Genomic DNA, 15,303 nt, shown 5'->3' on the forward strand with positions numbered 1-15,303 from the left:
AATTAGTGTGTGAAAATCCTTTGTATTTTAATTTTTCGTCAGTTCCTGAAAATGCTTTCAAATTCTTTTGTTTATACTCGAAACACGAAGAAAATGCGGCATACAAATTCTCAAGTTTTTTATTCGCTCTCAAATGATGAAAATTACGAATTTAGCAAATCTCCTATGAAGAATAAATCAACAGTATTAAAATCTAAACAAGATTACTTGACACAACGATATAGGAAACGACCATCTGAAAAGTATAATTATCCGGAAGCAACTAGTTGGCGTTATGGATGGTTTTAAATGAGTTTAAATGTATTTTCAATATAGTATTTTATTTGAAAATCTTTGTTTTTTACTTCTTCACAAATTGTTTGATGGAAATTTCAATAAAATTATTTCACATAATTTACTTCTTGGCGACGACTGGTGTTGCTTCTTCTTCCTTTGCGAATGTTTGCAAAAGTTCTTGTTTCTTATTTGCGATTCTCTGTTCACGTCGTTTTCTTGCCTCACGAACTCTGTTTCTGCGGGCTTCAGCCTGGTCATTCAACATCTTGGTACGGGCCTTTTCTGCCTTTCTCTTATGGATATGTTCCATAAGGACACGTTTGTTTTTGAAAACATTACCCTTTACCTTCATGTATAAATCGTGATAAAGATGACGATCGATCTTCTTTGCTTCACGATATTTCTTAAGGAGACGACGAAGAACACGCATACGAGTCATCCAAAGGAATTTAACTGGCATTCTTGCGTTTGCTGTACCCTTACGTTTACCATATCCACAATGACGTCCCTTACGACGTGCAATTGTATTTTTACGGACACGGAATCTACTGTGAACTACAACAGGTTTCTTAATGATGAGACCATCCTTGATCAATTTACGAATGTTTTGACCTAAAAAAATAGGAAATATCATGTTATTATGTACACATTTCTTTGTTATTGAGTTGATAATGTCGCAAAACTTTGCAGTTACTTAAATCACAGAATCAATATTTAAACAACGAATAAGCTGTGCATCTAATATGGCAAACTTAAATAGATCAGATCACTATGGAAACAGGTGAAAAGTCAAAGTGCATTTGCCATAATTCAAACTGGATTTGTTGACTATAACTTACGTGAGTTTGTGTTTCCGATTTCGTTGGTTTCATTTGGATCCAACCAAACCTTCTTTTTACCACATTTCATCACCGAGGCGGCGAGCCTCTTCTGCAACTTAAGGGAACTAAAACGAGAGAAATTTAGAAATACATTATTTACATTTTCAGGTTATGGGTATTCAATAAATAAATTTTCAATTTCACAATTTGGCGAAATATCCTCATCATCATTATGGATAAAAACTATTAATTATCATCATTCATTCCGTTCATTGATAGTATAATTAAAAAATTGCACAATAATTATTGCATCCCAAAAAATTTGAATTGTTGATGTAGAGAATTTTTTCAAAGTTAATTATTTCCACCTTTAAATGCCGGAACTTCCTGAATTTCACATTTAAATATTCTGCCAATTTGTTGTGTTGAAAATTTTATTAATTGTAGTACTTTAAAGTCCATTTTAACTGTAGTAAATTAATTTTTTTCTTACCTCATGTTGTTGTCTTACAATCGAATTCCAAAAAAAGAACGAGCGTAGTTTTTTACCCTAGGGGGTCACAATTTTCAAAGAATTCAAATTTAAATTGACCGTTACTTTTTGAAAAATTTGAACGTGGAACGATTCACATCAGCAAAAATTTATCATTCAATCCATTCTATTATCCTGTAAACGCTAAATATAAGTAATAAGATACGTGAATTTCAATTTTTAAAAGTAGATTAGAATTTTTATTCATTTCGTTTGTTCATCTTTTATTAACAAAAATCATTGTGAATCCTGAAATAAAGAAAATCAGGAATTAGTAACAATTCATATTGACCATTAATTTAAAGCTTATAGGGTGAAATCAGAATAACAAGTAATCACAGTATTGATTCATAAGAGATGTCAGAAATAAATTATTGTTATTTGGAATATCATCACTGTAATCAATTAGGTTTGCTTAGTTCTGTCCTCGAAACTTACAGGTATTGATTTTGATGATCCAGGCGTATTAGCTGCTTTATTTTTATCAAGTCAGTCTGATCTGTAAACGAAGGAAATTTTAAGACTATTTTCTTAATTTAAAGGATATAATGTCTCATTCACGTCAAATGACATACGCTGTAAATCTGATTTTTAGATTCAAGTTTTGTTTGTGTGAATGATGTTAATTTACGAGTGGAAAATAGCACTGCCAAGATACTTTTTTTCAATCAAGTCAGAGACTCTAAACTCGAAATATATGAATTTATATCCAACTTACTTTTTAAGACATCCAGTTCCTTCTCCTAAGGCATTTTCACCGAATATGTTGCATTTCCTCGTGCTGAGATGTCTGCAATAAATTAAAGTGTTATTTAAGTCTTATTACGGTGATATGAAGAATATTTATGTGATGAAATCAGTGAAATAACTAATCATTATAATATTGTCATAAGAGATGTCAGAAAAAGTATATGTATATGGTTGGATCATCACATAAAATGCTTTAATTAATAATTATAAAAAATTACTTACATCAACCATTAAGTATTCATTCCGAAAAGATCAGTATTCATCTGTAATTAAAGAACATTACATTCCATGAGTTTTTGAATTGGAGCTTTAAATTATTTTTTAACCTTAAATGTTAAGTAAATTTATTTCATTTGCGTCAAAATGACATACGCTGCAAATCACATTAGCCGTGAAATGAGTTTTGTTTGTGCGAATGAATTTAATTTACGAGCGGAAAATAGCACTGATATGATTTGATTAACTTCATTCAGAGACTCTAGCTCGAAATTTTGTATATTTCTTCTACTTTGCTTACCTTTCTCATCTTTGTATTCTTAACTTGACCATTATGGATCTTGTTATGTAATAATTAATCATTGTAGACTAAAAACCTATGAATTTAGGCTTAAATATATTAAATTCAATAAATTTATATTCTCGCGTGTTGTCTGTTTGGAAAGATTTTTGAAAAGAAAGTTAGGACGAACAGTTATCCGAACATTGAAAACGTTCGAACCGATTCAACAATTTGAATTTCAATAATTCGTTAACAATAGACAAAAGACCTTAGTCTGACAAAAATGACTCTAGTCTATGATTTAAAATATAAGTGTGAAAACTGCTCAAATGTGGATAAAATCTGCAAACTTGCAGTTTCTTATCGATGTTCTTTGTGCAGTTTTATCAATTGCATTATGTGTAATGTAAGTTAATTTGTTTTTATAAATTTTGAGGTTATGCATTTTTTTTTCAAATAATTAACTTACAGAAAACACATGACAATGCCTGTGAGATATTCAACAAGAGCTATAAAGATGTTTCATTAAAATCGGCAGGCACCGAATCATCGGTTGTACAGACCTCTACTAAAAAAAGACCATTAAACATCCAGAAACTGGATGTTGATAAAAAAACGTTAAACGTTTCAAATTCAGATGATTTGAGCACCGCACCAAAAAAACAAAAAATCTCTAATCGGAGAAACACAATTGTGTTAAATACGTTAACAAGTCGAGAAAATGTGGATAAATGCAAAACGGATTTGAAATGTGATACATGTAAATCTTTCTTCAAGACCAAAACAACATTGAACAAGCACTTATTGAGCATCAAACATAAAACCAAACTTTTAAAAGGTATGACTCTTAAATTAACTACAAAAAAGAACTTGTTAGAAGGAACAGGAATTATTTGGGGTTCAATATTTTGGAATTCGTACTTTTTAAGATTCAAAGATTTCATATTAGTACCAATGATGAATATCTAGATAGTTTGACATAAATTTTATACCATTACTATTTACTGTGACATCTCAAAAATTAGGATATAAGAAGAAAATGTATCTGTCTAATCTGATTTTTCGCTCATTTTCCCATATGAAATATTGGGCACGTAATTCGGGTTTTGCATTCTTCAAGTATATATTTAGTTTGACGCTTATTTCTAGTTATCAAGCATATTTAAAGTTACTTTAAAGACAAAGCATATACAAATAAAGTAACATTAAGCTAGATTATAATCACAGTTTTTACTTTCATTTGTTATTGATGCATGCACTTCCAAAAATTTTGTAGCTCCTCTGAATATCTGAAAAATTCTAACTGCAATAATTAAACCTTTTTTCCAGATGCAAATCCGAAAAAAGGAACAATAAAGGTTGATAACGTCTGGAGCGCTGAAACTATCGTTAACGATTTTGAAAGTTATGAAAAAAAATCATAAAAAATTTTTAAATAATATTAAAAATGAAGACAATCCAATTGAATTAAAAGATTAAGGCTTTATTCAAAAGAAGAGAAAAATAAATAAATTCGGAAGCATACAAAAAATTTAATGCTTATCCTCAAAATTATTATATTTTTGCATTAAACGTTGTTTGATTAATAATCCTTTAATTAATTTCTTCCAGTTTCCGTAAACTCGCTTCTCAATCTTTTCACGTTCTTTCTGTTCGGCTTGTTCCTGTTCACGATTCCATGCATCAATAACTTTCTCTTCAAACTCTTTACAGACAACAAATCCATCATATACCGGATAGGGCCATCCTCCACTAGAATCAAATCCAACGATTGCTTGTGAACAATCAATTCCTAATTTTCGACAAACTTTATTTAAGCCAGGAAGTTGAAGATGAACAGTACCGCCAGGCAACATACTAGGCTTGAAAAGTTCTACATTTCCGTATGCATTTCTTGGTACTATTCCATTCTCAGCATTTGGCGGCTTATACTCTTCAGTTTGCCAAATTCCAAACAACTCTAACGGAACGTCCTTAATAATTTTATTCTTTGCTCTATCATACTTCATAGTTTTGACAGTTTTGTATGCCTGTTCATGCAATTTGACAACTCGAGCATCTTTTATCCAAGTCTCACGGCTATGTAAAGTAAATACACAATCTCGCGGATATATAGCCTCATCTCTAATATAGCCTAAAATTGGAGGCTCTGGTGGATAAATTGCTTGAAATTTCAGCAAATGTCTCTTTAAAACATATAGTGGATGATTTTTGAACCTGTGAAATAAAGTGATTTTGTTTTAGTAACGATTAAAAAATATTTGAAAAGTACTTAATTCAAAAAAATTTAAAAATAATTTGACCGTTAAATATTTTGAACACTTACTCGGCTATTGATGTTGGCATTGGTGTATCGAACTGTACTTTATTTAACTCCTCATCTTCCTTAAAATCTCTGTGTGTTTTCTTAGAACCAGCATTGAAAATATTCAAAATTGGATACAAATATTCACGATCAACACGCATTTTTCTGATTGTTGTATTTAAATTAATGCAATAACGTGCTGACACATCCTTTACGGTTCTATCATTATTCCATGCAAATACATAGACCATAGGATGTGTTGCTTTTTGATAAATGTCCTTAACACAATCGACCTTATTACGAAATATATCAATGCAAATCCATTTCTCTTCCTGTTCACAATAAACTTCAGCCCAAATGTCGATTCCTCTAACTTTTTTTGGTGATGCATTTTGCAAATCTGCCTCATCATCTGTCGATAAAATCCTTCTATCAATTTCATCTCTTGATGTTGATAATTTTGGTTCCGATTTTATTGCCGATTTTCGTGATGTTGATGCTTGTGGCTTTTTATTGGAACCAGAAATTGTTCTAAAATATTTTAAGCTGCTGTCATCAGAATCACTTTCATCAATAACTTTTTCTTTTGCTTGCTTAGATTTTTTCGGATCAGCAATTTCTGGTTTAGCAGTAGCTTGTCGTTTTCTTGAAGATCTAGCAGTTTCTGTTGTTTTTGATTTTTTAGAGTCAATAGAATCTTCCTTCACAATTGATTGTCGCTTCCTTGTTGTATTCTTTTTATCGGCAGTTTTATTTTCAGAACTATTTTTTGGATCTTCTGTGCTACGACTTCTGCTCCTCAAACGTCTAGGTGACGGCACTAAAAGCTTGTCTTTAGGCTTAACATCACTGTTTGGTTTTGGTGGCGTTTTTTGAGACAATGACTTTAAATTTGGTTTCTTAACTTCCTGTTTTGACGTTTTTTCTTGATCTTGAGTCGGTTCTGTGCTGCGACTTCTTAATCGCCTTGGAGAACCCAACACTTTAAGGACATCCTTCTTATTTTCAGCTTCTTTTGTCTCTTTTACTTTTGCATTGCCATTTTTTAAAGGCTTTGAATTCTTTTTAGCAATTAATGTTGAAACTTCACTACTGGCACTTCTAGTTTTCCTTGGTGACACTAAATGATTCAATCTATCCGTCTTGGCATTTTTCTGTAATTTTTCAGATAGTGAGATTTTATTCTGATTTGGTGTCGATAACGATACTTTTACTTTTGGTGCCAAATTCTCTGACTGTTTTGGTGAGGCTTTATTTAATTTATTGATGTCAATATACGATTCATCAACATTAAATGACGATGATCCTTTAAGCTTTATTGTTCTTTTCTTTCTATCCTTTGGAATCTCATTATCACCACCATCAAGTTGTGGAATTTTTGGTTTATCTGAAGTCTTTTTAGATCTTGACTTCGAGTTTTTATTAGATTTGGAATTGCTTTGCTTTGCATTTGTACTTTTGGATTTGCTTGTTGATTTTTTCGAGTTGTCAGACAAACTTTTCTCTTCCTTTTTAGACAAACTCATTAATTCCGATTTTGGACAAATTTTTGGGTCCATCACTAGAGATTGGACCATTCTGCATTGAACGCCAATGGCTCTTAATAAAATAATATACATAAGTACATAATCTCTTCGACACATGGCAGTTTTGTACTTCATTTGAAGTGCTAGACTTACAACTAATGGGGGACGTTTCTTAAACTCTGAATACATCCCTTGTTCTCTTATTTTTATTGTTTGTTTAAACCATTTTGTGATCTGCTTAAAATATTCCACATCGGTTTTATCTTTTGGATAACATTGTGCCTTATCTTTGGTTTTCGGGAGCATATCTAATGCACATTTCATCAAATCTGAATGATTTAAACGTTCATTGACAAAATTGCAGTGAGTTAACCAGCCCATAAGTTCAGTTTTATGTAAATGCTCTTGATATTCCTTCCTTTTCTTATTAAACTTTCTTTTTAATTGAGCTTCAACATCCACTGGTTTTGCATCCTTCTTGGAATGTTGCTCTCCAAAACTGTTTAATAGAATCTCCACGTCCTCTTTTGGTCGTACATAATTGTTCGATTCATCTTCTGTAAATATTAATTAATTTTAAATTTAAGCTTTATTTCCTTAATTTTATTCATCATATTCAAATCTTTTAAGAAATGTCACATAACTTGGAACACTATTATTAGCTTTAAAATATTTTCTTTTACCTTCAACATCTTCCCAATTGTCGGAATCAGACTCGTCGCCTTGAGATGCTTTCTTTCGTTTCTGTGATGCACCTGCCTTTTTGGCATTTTCTCCCATTAGTAGTAAATCAGCAATATTATCATTATTGCTTGTATTTTCATTTGAATTTTCAGGTGCTGAGTATTTAGAGAGCTTTTCTCTGGCAAACTTCATCTTTTCTAAATTATCATGAATTGCCTTAAGATCCATCACTGGTTTTTCTGATTCTTCTTTTATACTGCTTACTAATTCGACTGTTTTCTTTTGGGTTTCTTTTATTTTTGGTTTAGTCTCATTTTCTTCACTTTCAGAATTATCGCTTCCGTCAGATAATCGTAAACCGCCAGAGCAATCAAATGTTGGAACTTTATTTTCAGTTTCAGAGTCAGAGTCACTAAAGACACTTTTATTGTTATATTGTGCCTTTTTGAGAATATCATGAAGGTTTTGACTTAATGAAGATGAACTAGGTGGTTTGACAGCATTTAGTTTACTGATTGCTTCCCTTCTCAATGCCGCCATACTATTTCGTTTGCTTTGCGCCGTTTTTGGTTTTTTTCTGTGAATTGATAAGTTATTAATACGAAGATCCAGTGGGAAATAAAATTAAGAAATTACCTATTATTTTTAACAGGCGATTCTTCATCTTCAGATGTTACATTTTCATCATTAATTCCTTCCGATTCTTCCGATTCCTCAAAAGTCTTTTCGTTGTCCATTGATTTGTCTGGTTGATACTCATCTGATGATTGAGATGAAAAATCAGCATCATCATCGCTCTCTTCAATATCAGACAAGTCTAATTTCTGTTGCTGAACAACTTTTTGAGATGCTGCTCTTCTTGGACGCGACATGTTGTGAAATACCTTAATACTGCTTTACTCGAGAACTTAATTGCTTATTTTTTTCTAAATACTAAACATAAAAATTAATACAAACTGCACTGATAACTGCTTTAAACTATAAGCTTTTAATTTAACAATAATAATTTAATAAACACGGTTTAAAAACCACAATAACAATAATAAATTTATTTTTCTTTCTTCTTATTTCGCGTGTAGACCATTGGAATATTCTGGAAATGAGCGGCAAATTGCAATTCAAAATATTACTTCCAAGAACTTCCACACCACATTTCCAGTTTTTCAATGAGAAGCATAAAGCAACACTGAATTAACACTTTGTCCAACGAGCTGTTTTATGCTACAAGACAACATCTAACAAAAATAAATAAACTTTGATCACTAGACTTAGGTATATTGAAAATACGTTTATTAAATCTTAGAAATTAGGTATAATGAGAGCAAATTGGTTTATTTTTGCATCTGCTGTTTTAATTGTTCATTAAAATCATCTAAATTATCGAGATTATCATCATCCCAATTATCCTCCCATACTGTAAGTGCTTCTTCATCGTCGCCTTCTGTTTCGACCCAATCTGTAAGAAAAACAATAGTTTATTAAATATTTTGCATAAAACTTGCATGTCATTGTCAAAAAAATGGAATTTCCTTTTTTTGAGTTTACTCACCTTCCGCTGGGAATTCTTCAAATTCGTCGTCTTCCTCTAATAATCCAAGATCGATTTTTGCCTTTTCCTTATCAGCCATCTTACTTAATTAGTGTTTATTTAATTAATACTTCTTGCGACTATTCGTAAACAAAAAATCTGAATTCTGCAGTCATTCAATTTTTTAAATATCTCCCGACCGTTATTTTTTCTTGAATTTTTATTGCACATTTCTCTTCTTCTAAACTCTTAATTATTTAGGTATGCATTTATAATAAACTTTTATTAAGTCTTTAAGTTTATCAACTGAATCAAAGTTTGCTTAATTAAACTTTCTCAATTTTATTTCAACGGTCATAAACTTTTCAAATTTGAATCACAAACAATAACAAAACTTTTAATCACATTTTCACACTGAATTTTTAAATTAATTAATTAGACAGAATATACGCGATGTCTAAGAAGGACAATAAACTCGAAAGTAATGGCGAAAGTCTTAATTTACAGCGATTGTCAAAAACATTCTCTAAACCACCAGATTTACTGCTAACAGGCAGTAAAAATAATCAGAGATCACAAAATAGCAAGAAAAATAATTATGCACCAAATTTGAATGTCATTAGAAATAAGAATCTGTAAGTCAGTTTATAAACATGATTAGAATGGAAATTTAATATTGTTATGCATTTTTAAGAGATGTCAAAACAAATGAAAAAGATAGCAAAAGAGACCAAAGTAGTCGTGGCAGAGGTAGAGGAAAGGATGCACGTCCAAATAATAAACGAGTTAATCCTAACTTGGTCCAAACGATGGGCTTTTTGTCCGAAGGAATAGGAGATGTAGCACATCAGAAAAAAGGTAAATTCTTAATTAGTTTCTAATAAATAACTATTAAAATTTTACTGGATCTTTTGTTTTAGAATATTCCGGAGGCTTTTCGAGGGATACAGGCAATGAAGTAATCCAAAAGCCTCGTCTTAACAAACGAGAAGTTAAACACAACAAGGAAGACTTAGAGAAAGAGCAAAAAATTTTGAGCAATTTGCTCGAAGAAGATGGAATGGATGACGAAATCAAAACTCCATCAGACGAAATTGTGCCTATTAAGATTAATCGTAAGTATATTTTCTTCATTTCTGTAGACGCAATTTTAATAAATTTGCTATTGTATGAACCAGATGTATCCAGTAACAATATTAAATTAGAAGATGTTAAAATTAAATTAGAAGCTGTCGAGGGTGAGTTATAAGGCAGTTTGTAGCACTGGAACAATTTTCAATGTATTATAATAAACTAATCAAACTTTTTTTATTTTTAGTGAAAAATGAATGTATTGATGAAGCAAATGGAATTCCTTCTGTCAAAGTTGAACCTGGACTCGAACTGAAATCAGAGTTTTACCATAGAATGGATAGACTTTTTCGTCCAGAATCAAATGAAGTTGTTCTCTTTCAATTGCCTGATACTTTACCTCAAAAACTGCCAGACGAAGAAGAGGGAGTTAGTCAAAGTACTGAAGACGAAGCATCTATTGCGAAACCTGTGCAAAAGCTAAGTTCACTAGAACATTTTAGTGAAGGACTAATTGGAAAACTAGTGCGTTATAGATCAGGAAAAACTAAATTAATGATTGGAGATTATATGTATGATGTCGAGACTGCAATTTCAACAGGCTTCCAACAGAATGTTGTATCAATAAGTTCTAATCCACAAGAACGAAGTGCTAATATGTACAGTATTGGAGAAATACATGCTAAATATAATGTTATTCCAGACTGGAACTGGCTTTTCGATAAACTAGCTACATCATAATAATAATCTGTTGATCTAATTTTTCAAATAAATGAATTTTTTATTAAATTCTTGACTAAGCATACTATGTTAATTATTCTTTCTTTTCCTCAACAACATCCGATCGTTTTCCATTAGGATCAATAGAAAAATTGAAGTCAATTGGATTAGCCAGTGCAATTTCAATGGCTCGATCGATAGTTTCTCGAGTTATGAATGTTTCAGCATTTTCTTTCTCAATTTTCACTTTTTCCTCAACTTGCTTCAAAATTATTTCCTCTCGTTGCTTCCTTCTTTCGAGATTTAGCAAAATTTCTTCACGTCTCTTTTCATTTTCTTCTTCGACTCTTAAAATGCGACTTTTTGCAATTTCCTGATTCCATTGTTCATTCAATGCAAAACATCTCTGGAACTCAGCCTCTTCATCAGCAGGAGTTTCCTGTAACTCAAACATTTTCTTCCTTTCTTCGACTTCATTAATTAAATATCTTCTGATTGAGTTTACTTGAGTTCTGGAACGCACATGAAATTAATTAATCAACTGGAACTTGTACGTAAATTCTGAAAAACTTACCTATAGTTGTTATTTAATCTTTGCCATTCAATTTTCTCTTCATATGGCAAAACATGCCTTTCAGGTACTCGAAAAACTTTACTTGGTGCTGTTGGCAGCCATCGAGGCTTCCTTCGCCATCTAACACTTTGCAATCCAGCTAAATTCTGGTTGATGACCAATTGGTTAATATTGTAAACTTTTTGATAATTTCGAAGCATATTTTAATGTTTTGATTTTGCTCCCGATTTTGTTTTCACTTCCATGAACTTCCACACTAAATTTGAATTTTTTTCTAACGGAAAAATGTACATTTACTGAAGTTATTAGCAATTATGGACATAAAAGCTTGCTACAGTGTAACCGAAAAAAATGTCAAAAAATTCACTTTTTCAACTCGGGTTACGCAGTGTAACCGAAAAAAATGTCAAAAAATTCACCACTGTTACACAGTGTAACCGAAAAAGAAAAAAAAAATTTGTATGTCCACGGACTCCCGGAGTCCGGACTCCAAAGTCCTGCCAACTCTGTTTACAATTTAATAGAGTTACGGAAACTTCATTTCTGAAGGATTTAGTTAGATTAACTTACTTGAATCTTGAAAAAAACAGAATTAAAGTTATTTCCAACAATTTCCCTAAAAAGCTATAGTACATTGACTTATCATTCAATCTGATTAAATCAATCGAGCTTTCAGCTATACAACATATGAAAAATCTAAATGACTTAATTTTAATTAAGAATGTCTGCACAGATAAGCACTTAAATGATATAAAGTTCTATCGAAAAATATCACTGAATTATTGAGTTCTGAATCGTGTACAGTAATATGATTTTATTATGTCAAATTGTTTATTCTATAAATTTAAATCTTACATCCTATTTCCTAATTTGTTTTATGTTGTCTATCTCTATTCTCAGCTTTTCAATCTGTAAATGAAAATAATAAATAACGGTTTTTAATAATTCAAAATTTTTAACGGTTTTTAAAGATTCAAAAATTTGATCTTAACGAAAATGAACATTGTTCTACTGAACAGAAAATTATTTTTCAGTCAATGCTTACCTTGTCTCTATGTTTCTGCTGAACTTTTTCATTAGCTTTCTCCTTATATCCATCTTTAGAAACAACATTAAGCATGTTTTGCAGTTCATCTTCTAATTTTTTAAGCTTTTTCGTGTTTATAGCTTCATCTGATGCATTTGATTTATCACGCGACTCTAATATTTTGATTCCAAATGAGCACATGTGATTGGCAGTTAAAGTCATGTCAAATTGTTCACTATCAAATATTGACCTGTCTGTGATAATTTTTAAATTCTCACTGAATGTAAGATGCAGCATGTGATTTAAATTGTTATTCAAAAATTTTTCATGATTTTCATTATCTACATGAATTATGATTGAGGATTTATGCTTCTTAGTCAACTTTAAATGTGATTTAGCTTCCCTTATACTTGCACAAATGTCGAGAAGCTCATTAATTTGATTTTCTAGCTCGTCATTAACATACTTTTCAGCATCAAATAAAACATTTTCAGGTAGATAATTTTTCAATTCTTTGACTAAATAAGGAGTGAATATTTCCATATAATCTAATCCAATAGATAGACATAAATTAAGAATTTGTGCCGACGAAAATCCACGATCATGTTCCTTTAGGTCATTTTTGGTGGTTTCAAGGTAAACATCACAAAAATTATTGTAGAAAAAGTTTTTTAGTGCTGATGTTGATAAATGGAAGTTATATTCTTCATTTGCATGTTTAACTGCTTTGATAGTATTTCCTAGGCGGCTAAGAATCCATAAATCCATTGTTGACAACTTCCCAAGATCCACATCTTTAATGCCTTTAACTTTAATATTTTTAATTTCAGCATAGTTAATAGCATATTTTGTGGCCTGCCAGATTTTATTGAAGAACAGCTTGTTAGTGACGCATTCATTGACATCAAAATTAATAAAATGCTGCTTCGTATTTTGAGAACAAAGAGTAAATCTTAAAGCATCAACTCCACATTCTTGAATTCCATTCACAAACATTTTCTTCTGACCTTGAATGGACTTTTCTAGTTCGGATTTACTTAAAATTCCCTTCTCGACCGACTTTTCTGTTTCTTTTCGCAGATCATCCAGTGTGGCACCTTTTATAACTTGTTCAGGCAGAATAACATTTCCAAGACTTTTTGACATTTTTCGACCAAATGAATCGCACATGATTCCATGTAAAAGAATCTCTTTAAATGGCACTTGACCTGTCAATTCAATTGAAAGCATCACCATTCTTGCAACCCAGAAGAATAAAATGTCATGTCCCGTTTCCATTAAATTTAATGGAAAATATTTTTTTAAGTCTTCATTGCTGCTATTTGGCCAATCAAATACTGTAAATGGAAGTAAACCGGATGAAAACCAAGTATCAAGCACGTCTTGATCTCTTGTGACTGTATAACTAGTGAATTCATTGGTTTTCTTGAACTTCATCTCTGCTTCGTCTTGTGAATGTGCAGCTATCCAAATTTCATTGTTATTTTCAGGATTTGTGAATTTATATGCTGGAATTTGATGACCCCACCAAAGTTGTCTTGATATACACCAATCACGACAATTTGTCAACCATCTGTACCATTCTTTCTCAAAATTTGATGGGATTATTTTAATTTCTCCTGTCTCAACTGCGGTTACTGCCTTTTTTGACATTTCATTGCATTTTACATACCATTGAGGTTTAATCATGAATTCAACAATGTCCTTTGATCTTGAACATATTGGAAGCACCATATTGTGTGATTTAGATCCACGAAGAAGCTGTAAATTAGCTAAATCATTGAGTATGATTTCGCGAGCTTCAAAACGAGGAAGTCCTTTAAATTGTGAAAAGTTATCAATTATTGATCCATTTTCTGTAATTACGCTAATATTGGGCAATTTATGTCTCTTTCCAATTTCAAAATCATTCTTATCATGTGATGGAGTAATTTTTACGGCACCAGTTCCGAAATTTGGATCAACAGACTCATCGAATATCAATGGAATTTCTTCATTTCTGTATGGATGATAAAGCTTTTTATTTATGAGATGTGAATATCTTGAATCTTCTGGATGTACTGCAACTGCTGTATCTCCTAGCATTGTTTCTGGACGAGTTGTAGACACAACAATTTCTTCATCAGAATCGACAATTTTATAGGCAAAATCAGTTAAAACACCGACAGTAACGTTTTTATCATAATTTGGAATTGCTATTTGAGTTGTTCCTGTAACTTCCAAATTCTCAACTTCTATATCCGAAATTGCTGATTCTAATGCACAGCTCCAATTAATTAATGAATTATCTCTATAAATTAAGTTCTTTTCAAATAATCTAATAAATGCTTCATTTACAGCATTACTGAGATTTGGATCTAGTGTAAAATATTCTTTGTTCCAATTAAATGTTGTACCTAATTTCTTCAAGTCATCCTTAATTGAACATCCTTTTTCAAGCTTCCAATTCCATGTTTCATTTAAAAAATCCTCCCTACCAATTTCATGTCTTGTCTTTCCATATTTCTTATGAAGGATCTTTTCTACAACGACTTGTGTTGCTATTCCAGCATGATCAGTTCCAAATATCCACTGTATCTCACTTCCTTGCTTTCTTTTCCATCTAGCAATAACATCTTGAATTGTTGCAGTCAATGCATGACCTAAATGCAAATTTCCTGTAATATTTGGTGGTGGAAATATCATAGAAAACCTATTGTTTCCACTATGAATGCTGGATGCTTGAGATATATCTACATTTTCAATTTTTGAAGGTTGATATGCGGCAATCCTTAATTGATCTGTAAAAAGAAAAATGATTAATGTCATGAATAAAAAAAATTAATCGCAGATTACCATTTAAAAGTTTACTTGAATTTTGTGATTTTTGACAGCATAATCTAATAGATTGCTTCAATTTAATTAACGAAATTTTTTGTCGTAAAATCATGTTTGTATTTTAAAAATCAAAACAAAAACAAACATTCCAGTGATCAAAATTTTCTAGTATA

At 31.3% G+C, this 15,303-nt stretch overlaps 5 protein-coding genes and 2 long non-coding RNA genes across 10 annotated transcripts; 2 read left to right on the plus strand and 5 right to left on the minus strand.

The window, feature by feature from the left end:
• Nucleotides 1–299: 299 nt before the first annotated feature.
• Nucleotides 300–1,646, minus strand: RpL19 (ribosomal protein L19). The gene is made up of 3 exons (XM_070645789.1): nt 1,591–1,646; nt 1,116–1,222; nt 300–888 (listed from the first exon to the last, which is right to left on the minus strand). Exons 1-3 carry the CDS (start codon nt 1,593–1,595, stop codon nt 395–397), a joined length of 606 nt encoding a protein of 201 aa, XP_070501890.1. The 5' UTR covers nt 1,596–1,646; the 3' UTR covers nt 300–394.
• A 154-nt stretch (nt 1,647–1,800) lies between these two features.
• On the minus strand, nt 1,801–3,048 carry LOC139094660 (uncharacterized). 2 transcript variants are annotated; one of them, XR_011544789.1, is made up of 5 exons: nt 2,897–3,048; nt 2,602–2,642; nt 2,348–2,419; nt 2,068–2,128; nt 1,801–1,878 (listed from the first exon to the last, which is right to left on the minus strand). It is a non-coding gene; the product is annotated as an uncharacterized lncRNA (long non-coding RNA). The 2 variants fall into 2 exon arrangements; XR_011544788.1 differs by having other exon boundaries at nt 1,801–2,128.
• LOC139094662 (uncharacterized) lies at nt 3,048–4,421 on the plus strand. The gene is made up of 3 exons (XR_011544790.1): nt 3,048–3,284; nt 3,350–3,716; nt 4,208–4,421. It is a non-coding gene; the product is annotated as an uncharacterized lncRNA (long non-coding RNA).
• Xpc (DNA repair protein complementing XP-C cells homolog) lies at nt 4,341–8,461 on the minus strand. Of its 2 annotated transcripts, XM_070645785.1 has the most exons (5): nt 8,030–8,461; nt 7,393–7,970; nt 6,392–7,266; nt 5,205–6,337; nt 4,341–5,095 (listed from the first exon to the last, which is right to left on the minus strand). In XM_070645785.1, exons 1-5 carry the CDS (start codon nt 8,263–8,265, stop codon nt 4,411–4,413), a joined length of 3,507 nt encoding a protein of 1,168 aa, XP_070501886.1. In that variant the 5' UTR covers nt 8,266–8,461; the 3' UTR covers nt 4,341–4,410. The 2 variants fall into 2 exon arrangements, with proteins under 2 accessions (XP_070501886.1, XP_070501885.1); XM_070645784.1 differs by having other exon boundaries at nt 5,205–7,266.
• An 849-nt stretch (nt 8,462–9,310) lies between these two features.
• Polr3D (RNA polymerase III subunit C53) lies at nt 9,311–10,797 on the plus strand. The gene is made up of 5 exons (XM_070645816.1): nt 9,311–9,556; nt 9,616–9,779; nt 9,842–10,036; nt 10,100–10,159; nt 10,240–10,797. The coding sequence occupies exons 1-5, from the start codon at nt 9,375–9,377 to the stop codon at nt 10,731–10,733; spliced, it is 1,095 nt and encodes a 364-aa protein (XP_070501917.1). The 5' UTR covers nt 9,311–9,374; the 3' UTR covers nt 10,734–10,797.
• mRpS26 (mitochondrial ribosomal protein S26) lies at nt 10,750–11,555 on the minus strand. Its single transcript, XM_070645818.1, has 2 exons — nt 11,287–11,555; nt 10,750–11,224 (listed from the first exon to the last, which is right to left on the minus strand). Exons 1-2 carry the CDS (start codon nt 11,484–11,486, stop codon nt 10,807–10,809), a joined length of 618 nt encoding a protein of 205 aa, XP_070501919.1. The 5' UTR covers nt 11,487–11,555; the 3' UTR covers nt 10,750–10,806.
• Nucleotides 11,444–15,249, minus strand: ValRS-m (Valyl-tRNA synthetase, mitochondrial). 2 transcript variants are annotated; one of them, XM_070645815.1, is made up of 4 exons: nt 15,149–15,249; nt 12,332–15,093; nt 12,142–12,195; nt 11,444–11,560 (listed from the first exon to the last, which is right to left on the minus strand). In XM_070645815.1, the coding sequence occupies exons 1-3, from the start codon at nt 15,240–15,242 to the stop codon at nt 12,145–12,147; spliced, it is 2,907 nt and encodes a 968-aa protein (XP_070501916.1). In that variant the 5' UTR covers nt 15,243–15,249; the 3' UTR covers nt 11,444–11,560; nt 12,142–12,144. The 2 variants fall into 2 exon arrangements, with proteins under 2 accessions (XP_070501916.1, XP_070501915.1); XM_070645814.1 differs by lacking the exon at nt 11,444–11,560 and having other exon boundaries at nt 12,081–12,195.
• Between the last annotated feature and the right edge of the window lie 54 nt (nt 15,250–15,303).

Source organism: Chironomus tepperi, unplaced genomic scaffold (genome assembly GCF_022539635.2).
Source record: "Chironomus tepperi strain 1889 unplaced genomic scaffold, CSIRO-AGI_Ctep_v1 contig_354, whole genome shotgun sequence".
Classification (NCBI taxonomy): domain Eukaryota; kingdom Metazoa; phylum Arthropoda; class Insecta; order Diptera; family Chironomidae; genus Chironomus; species Chironomus tepperi.

Coding starts and splice junctions, on each gene's coding strand:
- RpL19 (XM_070645789.1), bottom strand. Junction 889..1,115: donor AATCGGAAACACAAACTCAC/GTAAGTTATAGT, acceptor CTATTTTTTTAG/GTCAAAACATTCGTAAATTG.
- ValRS-m (XM_070645815.1), bottom strand. CDS start 15,242: ATGATTTTACGACAAAAAATTTCGTTAATTAAATTGAAGCAATCTATT. Junction 15,094..15,148: donor TTCAAGTAAACTTTTAAATG/GTAATCTGCGAT, acceptor TTCTTTTTACAG/ATCAATTAAGGATTGCCGCA. Junction 12,196..12,331: donor AGCAGAAACATAGAGACAAG/GTAAGCATTGAC, acceptor TTTCATTTACAG/ATTGAAAAGCTGAGAATAGA.
- mRpS26 (XM_070645818.1), bottom strand. CDS start 11,486: ATGCTTCGAAATTATCAAAAAGTTTACAATATTAACCAATTGGTCATC. Junction 11,225..11,286: donor AGATTAAATAACAACTATAG/GTAAGTTTTTCA, acceptor TGTGCGTTCCAG/AACTCAAGTAAACTCAATCA.
- Xpc (XM_070645784.1), bottom strand. CDS start 8,265: ATGTCGCGTCCAAGAAGAGCAGCATCTCAAAAAGTTGTTCAGCAACAG. Junction 7,971..8,029: donor TCGCCTGTTAAAAATAATAG/GTAATTTCTTAA, acceptor ATCAATTCACAG/AAAAAAACCAAAAACGGCGC. Junction 5,096..5,204: donor ATGCCAACATCAATAGCCGA/GTAAGTGTTCAA, acceptor TTTATTTCACAG/GTTCAAAAATCATCCACTAT.
- Polr3D (XM_070645816.1), top strand. CDS start 9,375: ATGTCTAAGAAGGACAATAAACTCGAAAGTAATGGCGAAAGTCTTAAT. Junction 10,037..10,099: donor TGTGCCTATTAAGATTAATC/GTAAGTATATTT, acceptor TGTATGAACCAG/ATGTATCCAGTAACAATATT. Junction 10,160..10,239: donor TAAATTAGAAGCTGTCGAGG/GTGAGTTATAAG, acceptor TTTTATTTTTAG/TGAAAAATGAATGTATTGAT.